We start from the raw sequence: 8,660 nt of genomic DNA on the forward strand, positions 1-8,660 counted from the left end.
CACACTGGATTAGAAAACCAACACATTAGGCTCTCAATAAATAGAGCCTTCACAGGAGAGTTGACGAGGGGACTCTATTCTTCTTCATCTTTTTCTATGAAAAAGGCCAGATACTAAATATTTTAGGCTTTGTGAACCATATGGTCTTTTTCACAACTACTCAGTACTATCGGAGGAGCGTGAAAATAGCAATAGACAATATGTAAACAGATGAGCATGGCTTCTTTTCAATGAAACCTTGTTGACAAAAACACGGGATTTGACCTGTTGTGGACCACAGTTTGCTAACCCCTAGTCTAGAACAGTGGTTCACAACTTTGCTGCAAACTGGACTTACCTGAGGCTGTTTATAAACTATTAATGCCTGGCTCCAACCTCTAAGCTCTGAGATTTTTAAAAGCTTCCCAGATGCCTCTAATGTGTAGCAAAATCTGGAAACCAAGGTTCTGGAACCTTATTATTCAAACTCTGGTCCTTGGACCAGAAATATCCACATCACCTGGGAGCCTTATATGTTTTTATTTCTCTCTGTTAAAAATAAAAGGGTAGATTTTGTATTTATCCTTCTACTCTTTGTGGTTTTCCATCTCATTAAACCTAGGGCATCCTAATAAAAACTACTAGAATTGATGGAATTTGTTAAATAGCTACATATACAAAAATCTATAAGAATAATCACTAAGTAAAAATGGAAATTAGGAAAAATATCTCACATTATGACAGAGTATAAATTTTAACAAGAGGCACTACCTAGATAAAAAAATTATAAGGTTCTACTGAAGTATACAAACAAGATATGAACATGAAATGACAGCAAGTTCTTGGATGGGAGGATCTTATGTTAAAATGTCACTTCTCCAGAATTAATGTATAAATTTTGTACAATTCTGATTTTAATCTGAATAGGGTTTGGGGATTTTTTTTTTCTTAATTGGACTAAACAATCTTAAAGTTTTCATGGAAAAAAAGTCTCAAATATCTAATAAAATTATGGAAAAAGAAAGTTAAGATGAGACTATCCTTACTGGCTATTAAATCATACTATAAATCACTGACTCAAACTAAGAACTTGGCTATGAGGGGCCATGAAAAAGAAAGATATTTCTCAACACAAACTAGGTGGAAGAAAATCAGTGGGGAAGACAGGAAAGATCTAGACCTGTGCTAGAACTCTTCCCTTGTACACTGATCATATATTATGGATGTGTGTGTGTGTGTGTTGTTTAATTATAAAGTTCTCAGGTAAGATTTTTAGCCCTTTTAAAACACAATTTAAAGTTATGAAGCAGAGGGGTGCCTGGGAGGCTCAGATGGTTAAGCGTCTGCCTTCAGCTCAGGTCATGATCCCTGGGTCCTAGGATCAAGGCCCATGTCCAGCTCCCAGCTCAGCAGGGAGTCTGTTTCTCCCTCTCCCTCTGCTGCTCCCCCTGCTTGTGCTCTCTCCACCTCTCTCTCTCTCAAATGAATAAATAAAATCTTTTTAAAAAATAAAGTTATAAAGCAGAATCTTAAATAATTCTTAGGTCAAAAAATTACAGTTCTATGCTATTTTTAAAATAAAGAAAATGAGAAAACTCAGAACATGTGACACACAACCAGAACTACACTCAGAATATTTTTAGCCTTAAACTTTTTATTATTTTTTTAAAAGATTTTATTTATTTATTTATTTGACAGAGAGAGACACAGCGAGAGAGGGAACACAAGCAGGGGGAGCGGCAGGCAGAGGGAGAGGGAGAAGCAGGCTTCCTGCTGAGCAGGGAGCCCAATGCGGGGCTCGATCCCAGGACCCTGAGATCATGACCTGAGCCGAAGGCAGCCGCTTAATGACTGAGCCACCCAGGCGCCCCTTAAACTTTTTATTATTAAGAAGAAATAAACTGTTCAAGAAGTTAGACAACAAAATAAGCATCAATTTTGTAATATTTATAGCAAAGGATTGGTATCCTTAAATAATGTTTTGAGAGTTGTGCTTTCACATAGGATAGGGAAGGTTGCAAGGGAATATTCCTCCCATGTTAACAAAAATCAAGAAAAAAAAAGTGAGATAATCTAAGCTTTTTCTGAGCCCATCAGGTGCCTGAGGCTGCAAGGCAACAGGTAAACTGAATTCAAAAGGGTAGCAAGCTCCTCTGAGAAGGGGTGAGACACTCAATCTGGGTCACCTTTGGCAGAGTGTGTGGAGGGGTGGGAAACTAGCAGCCAAAAGAATGGGTAACCAAACAACTGATACTTTGATAAATCCTTAAAATTTTAGTCCAATGTGTGTGAAAACAACAATAGAAACTCTGGGAGCCCCCCACACAAGGGAAACCACCATGAACTTTTTTCATGGACCTGAAGCAGCACTCATGAGAAAGATTGGGAGCAGGGCTAGAGATCGAATGGAGCCCCTTCAGTAGGCCAGGTGGATATGGGCCAGGGAGTGGCTACCTCTGGAGGACGAGCACAGAACCCAAAACCTTATGTTTTAAAAACATATGCCAAGCTTAACATCACCAGTATTGAGACAGACTAGCACTGTATGTCCCTGAAATGATGCACTGAGAACACAGTATTACCCATGTAGTATTTCAGCCCCAAAACTCTAATCCAAATTTAATTATGTGGAAACAAATACAACTTTAGAGACATTCTACCAAACATGCGTCATGGACCCTTCAGACCTGTCAGAGTCATGAAAGGAAAAAGAAAGACTGGGAAACTGTTCTAGATTAAAGGCCACTAGAGAAATAATGCAATTAAATACAACCCATGCAGTGGATCCAACTAAACACATCCTTGTGAAATTTGTCAGAGACAAGAGAAGAATCAAGTTCTAGAATGAAAAAAACAACGATCACATTTACACAAATCAGGAACCAGAGTGGCTTTAGGCTTCTAAACACAAACACTTAGAACCCAGAAGGGAATGGAGCAATGCCATCAAAATTCAGAAGGAAAGCATTTCCAGCGTAGAATTTTAACTCCAGCCAAGTCATCAGTTAAGCATGATGGTAAAATAAAGAAATGTCCAGACATGCAAGATCCCCAAAATTTATCCTTTCTCTAGAAGTCACTGAAGGATGCATTCTACCCAAGCAGGGAAATAAACCAAGAAAAACACACACACACACACACACACACACACGAAATTCGAAAGCAGGAAACCCAGCATGAGATAGTGAAAGGAGTCTCTAGGATAATGGTAAAGGGAGATGCCTGGGTAACAGCTGTCCTGGAGGGCAACGTGACTCAAGAAATAGGCGCAACAAGACTCCCACAGCTATGTCCTCAGCCTCTGCACAATCTTTTTAACCTTATAACATGTTGGCTGATGTGTTTTACCAAAAGGAAAAGAAACCAAGAAAAAGGACCAGAGATCCAAGAAACAAGAATTCCAACCCAAAAGAAAGAGTTTCAGTGATGACAACAAATAGACATTCTAGAATGATAGTTGTATAGTAGGCCTAGAGAGAAACCAGCCTACACAGGAAGGAAATGGAGGTCTCCAGTAAGAACGTTTCCAAGAAAAATAAACTGGAATTGCTACATTATGTTACAAAACTGAACTGAGGTACTACTTAGAGGTATAGGAAGAATAAGCTATGTAACAATGAAATTTAAGGCAATTATTAACTTCAAGAAAACGAAAATGATATTCATAATATCTATAACATTCACCTGGGAATATTTTCATTTCATAATAATGTAAACACTAAATATAGATCTAACCCAAAATTACATTATTACTGTATTAAGTATGGGAAAGGAGAAATTATCTTAATGAGAAGCTAATAGATAGCGCATTACACATTTGCTATTTAGAATTCTGGAATTAAGTAAATGCCAGAAGAAACAGTAAATCGATTTTAAATTGGTTCCATCTAGAAGAGGGGAAGGAGGAGTGAGGGTGCATGGACAGGAAAACTATGTTGTTGTCAGCCCTCTAGTTCTATTCGACTTTCCAAACTATGCGTATGTGTTATTTTGAGAACAATTATTTTTTTTAAATCAATGATTTATCAGGTCTTGGTAAAGTTCTGTGAAATGTAATTTCACTGGTAGAGCCTTGTTATATGAGAGCATTTCAACAAATTTGAGACAAATTATAGAATTATCTTGAGAACTATTAAACTGATATTGGCTAGAGAAATAATTGAATTATGGGTACTGCTCAGAGAGAGCTCCCTGGAAGAAGCGGATCATAAGCTAGGATGATGTATGTTACAAAGAAAAAGGCCTCGGCCAAAGCCTCCGAGGGGAGAATGTGAAAATTAAACCAAGAGTTTGATTTCCCAAGGCTATCGCTCTACCTCTTTTTCAAGTGTTCCACCAAGAATGGCTCTGCCCCCATCTCCCCAGAGCTTCCCTGAGCTCCTCCAGATGATATTGGCATAGGTATGAAAGGCTTTTTTTCCCCTCAGGTTGATGGATTTATCGTCAAAGCAGGAACATTTGCTCAAAGTTCTCTGAAATGCATCATATATCCATTAGTTCAGCAATTCAAAACATGTTTCCTGATATCTAGCCTGTGTCAGGCCCAGTGCTAGGCCCTGGGGAAAGGATAATAAAAATGACAAAGGTCGGGCACCTGGGTGGCTCAGTCATTAAGCGTCTGCCTTCGGCTCAGGTCATAGTCCCAGGGTCCTGGGATCGAGCCCCGCATCGGGCTCCCTGCTCGGCGGGAAGCCTGCTTCTCCCTCTCCCGCTCCCCCTGCTTGTGTTCCCTCTCTCGCTGTGTCTCTGTCAAATAAATAAATAAAATCTTTAAAAAAAAAAAATGACAAAGGTCTCTGGCCAAAGGACAACATTTTGGGAATTAGGATTCCTCCAGGCAACTAAGAGGACTGTCTTCTGCATCCACCAAACCCTCCTCTCTGGAGCATCTTAAAGTGCCAAATGTGTCCTCAGCCTGGAATAGTGAATACCAGCAGATGCCCAGACCAGGAAGCGCAGGAAATCTACTTGCATGCACCGTGATCATGTGGAGGGTGCATAAAAGACAAACTGAAGCTTTCAACAGGAAAATTAAAATTTGTTTGTGAGGAGATAAGGCTAAAATAAAAGAGATAGCATTGAATCTAAACCATTTCCTGTGACTTGGATTTCTTTTTAAAAATTGGCCGTCTTATCATTTTCTTAGTCACCTTTTCTCTAGGCTTATTGGGGGCGTAGTCCCTCCCAGCAACCTCCATCTGCTTGGAAAACAGAATCAAGAGAATGAAGAGCCATGATGACACATCCGTCACTGGATGAAAATATTAAGAGAAAAATCAACAAATGTACTACCATTTGCATAAAACCTATTAATGCCCTCTTCAGATTAATGCAGTGAATTTTACATCACTGAGAGAGCAGCTGCGATCCACTGCTTCTAGTAATGAGGAGTATTTGAAACATCTGCAAATCACTGCTCCTCCTAAATGCCAAGCAGTATCATTACTTTAGTTCTCTGCAAGTAAATACTCTGATTGTTGGCCAGAGGAAGGCATATCTTTATCAAAGATTCATCTACTGGGCTCCTCTTTGCCCCAAACGCTGTTGGGTTTCTTGTGTTTCCTGTTTTTCTCATGCTAGTACACGCAGATCCATGGCACTTCCCATTTCCGATTTTTTTTTTAATCAAAACTAGTGTCTGTTCTATCCCCCCCCCCCCCCCCCCCCCCGGCAATCCGTAACCATTTTGAGACGTACAATCGGACCTTCCTCTCTGTTATGTTGGTCCCAGCTAACGTGAGCTTTTTGCAAAGGCCAGGCAAAGCGAGCTTCGGCCCTGCTGTGCTCTACGTGTAAATAGCAAACCGAGAGGCACCCAGAGCTCTGTGGTCCGCTGTTCCCGCGAGCGCACCGTGGGAGCCGCGGCAGATCGGAGGGGCAACCAGCGGGATTGGGAGGAGAGACACGGAGAAGGTGGAGAATAAGAATCATGTGTGTTCCTCGAGTGTACAACCCACATTTGAGTGACAAATGACGAGGACAACCTATAAAAACAACTAGGCGCAAGTCTACCCGAATCCATTTCCCTCCGTGTGTGTGTGTGCGTTTTCAACTAACTTTGGGAACTCGTAGACGCGGCGTCGTGCCCCTGGCAGCCTCGCCTCCACCTGGGTTTCCCGCGCCCTGCCGGCCCGCTTCCCTACCTCCTTTTCCCCCAGGCTAAGGATGGAGGATCCCTTCAGCCCCTCAACTTTCTCGCCGGCGCCCAACGTCTCCGTACCTGTCTCTCCTGGCTGGAGTCTCAACTTCACTTCTGGACAGGGGACCCCAGCCCCCGGGCCGCCGCCGCCGCCGCTGCCGCCGCCTCCCGGACCACCCAGCCGCGGCATCCGCCTGGTCTTCCTGGGGGTCATCCTGGTGGTGGCGGTGGCCGGCAACGCCACGGTGCTGTGCCGCCTGCGCGGGGGTGGCGGGCCCTGGGCGGGTCCCAAGCGTCGCAAGATGGACTTCCTGCTGGTGCAGCTGGCCCTGGCGGACCTGTACGCGTGCGGAGGTACCGCGCTGTCGCAGCTGGCCTGGGACCTGCTGGGCGAGCCGCGCCGGGCGGCGGGAGACCTGTCGTGCCGCTTCGTGCAGCTGCTGCAGGCGTCCGGCCGCGGCGCTTCTGCCCACCTGGTGGTACTCATTGCCCTCGAACGCCAGCGCGCAGTGCGCCGGCCGCAGGGCCCGCCGCTGCCCGCGCGCGCCCTCGCCACGCTGGGCTGGCTGCTGGCGCTGCTGCTGGCGCTGCCCCCGGCCTTCGTGGTGCGCGGGGGCGCCCCCTCGCCGTCTCCCGCCGCGCCCTCGGCCGCCCGCACCTGGGCGGGGGAGCGTCGCTGCCGCGACATCTTCGCGCCCCTGCCGCGCTGGCACCTGCAGGTCTACGCGCTCTACGAAGCCGTCGCGGGCTTCGTGGCGCCGGTCGCGGTCATGGGCGTAGCATGCAGCCGCCTGCTCTGCGCCTGGTGGCAGCGCCTGCCCCAGGCCCCACCGCCTTCAGCGCCCTGGTCGGCGACTCCGGGCCGAGCCCCTCCGCCCAGCGCGCTTCCCCGCGCCAAGGTCCAGAGCCTGAAGATGAGCCTGGCGCTGGCGCTGCTGTTCTTGAGCTGCGAGCTTCCCTACTTCGCCGCCCGGCTGGCGGCCGCGTGGTCGTCCGGACAGGTGGAAGACTGGGAGACCGAGGACCTGGCGGCGGCGCTGCACCTCGTGGGGGTGACCAACAGCGCTCTCAACCCCTTCGTCTACCTCTTCTTCCAGGCGGGCGGCCGCCAGCTCCTGCGGCGGCTGCGAAGGCGCCTGGGCGCAGCCTGCTGCTCGTGGGAGGGAAGAGCGGAGGACGATGAGGGGGCCGGGGGCCACCAAGCGCTTCACCGCCACCGCTGGCCCCACCCCCATTACCACCACGCTAGACGCGAGCAGCCCGAGGGGGGCGGCTTGCGCCCACCCCCGCCGCGCCCCCGGCCGCTGCCCTGCTCCTGCGAAAGCGCGTTCTAGTTGCTCGATGGCCAGACGGGTCATATGTCGCCGCCACCCAGCCTCCACGGAACACGCGGCTGGCCCGGGTCTATCTAGATCATACCGGGCAGGAGAGTCCCAGACATTGGCCCTGAAGCTGTCCCCAGCCTACACTCTATTTCTTTCTAATGTTTACATTTCCCTACACTTTTCCAGTTTCTTCTCTCCTCTTTGGTTCTTCTCACATTTCCCAGTTTGGAGACGAGAGTTTGAGCCGCTGGGAAGTTGTAAAAAACAGTCAAAGACACAGAGTTATTTTTGCAGTTCTCTTTGACGCTCCCATAGTGTTCTGGATAAGATCTTTTGGTTTAGCTGAATTGTCAAGCTTTCATTATTTGCTGTGTTATCAAATGTTTTTTACTTACTTTGAATGGTGTTTAAATCAAGTGTACCTTTGAGACCAGAGAATTTGCCTTTCTTTCCAGGAGGAAAATTCCCACACTGCTCTGCCTGAGGGGCCTGGAAATTGTACCAGTGATACTGTCAGAAATGTAACCATGCTGTCACTGCAGAGCCACAGAGCATTTGTAAAATAAAAACATTATGCACAGAGCAATTAGTACTTTTTCCCCATGGTAATGTGTTCTCTCAGAAGAAAATCAGTGTGGCCTTTATTTCCAGTCTTCACTTCAGTAGAAGCCAGGGTCGTGGAGGGACACATAAAATAAGCTTCCCTTAGTCCCTTTCAAATACGCCCAGTTTCTTTAGGAAATTGTGCCTGTGCCCAAACTAGCCTCTACAGCTAAGGTGCTGTGCTCAGGTGGAGCCTCTCAGCGCAGAGTCCCCAGCAAACTAGAGAAGGGAAACACCAAGTTGGTGTGTATGCGCCGGCTCACTGTCCCAGAAGGTGCCTCATGGAGATTTGCAGCTGGGAAGAGAGCTGCACCCTCCCAATATTGCATATCTATATAAAACTCCCTTTTTAAAAATGAAGGCAATGCCAATTGGCGTGGATTGCTGAGAACAAAGTCAAGAAGCAGATTTAATCAGTGACCTCCTCCTCTTAACTGTCCTTGGTTCTAGAAAGAAGTGGCAGCACTTAGGAACAATATATCCACGTGTTTACCAGTGTCTTTCATCTGAGAATCTGGGAGCTTTCCATGATAGTGCTTCCTGTTCATGCACAAATGCCAAACTAAGATGGAGCAAGGGGAAATGATCGCTAGAGTTCACTTGCAGAGCCAATG

General features: G+C 46.5%; 1 protein-coding gene across 1 annotated transcript; it reads left to right on the top strand.

The window, feature by feature from the left end:
* The first annotated feature begins 6,144 nt into the window (after positions 1 to 6,144).
* GPR150 (G protein-coupled receptor 150) lies at positions 6,145 to 7,452 on the top strand. The gene has a single exon (XM_021699259.1). The coding sequence runs from the start codon at positions 6,145 to 6,147 to the stop codon at positions 7,450 to 7,452; it is 1,308 nt and encodes a 435-aa protein (XP_021554934.1).
* Positions 7,453 to 8,660: the final 1,208 nt, after the last annotated feature.

Source organism: Neomonachus schauinslandi, chromosome 7 (genome assembly GCF_002201575.2).
Source record: "Neomonachus schauinslandi chromosome 7, ASM220157v2, whole genome shotgun sequence".
NCBI classification, from domain to species: domain Eukaryota; kingdom Metazoa; phylum Chordata; class Mammalia; order Carnivora; family Phocidae; genus Neomonachus; species Neomonachus schauinslandi.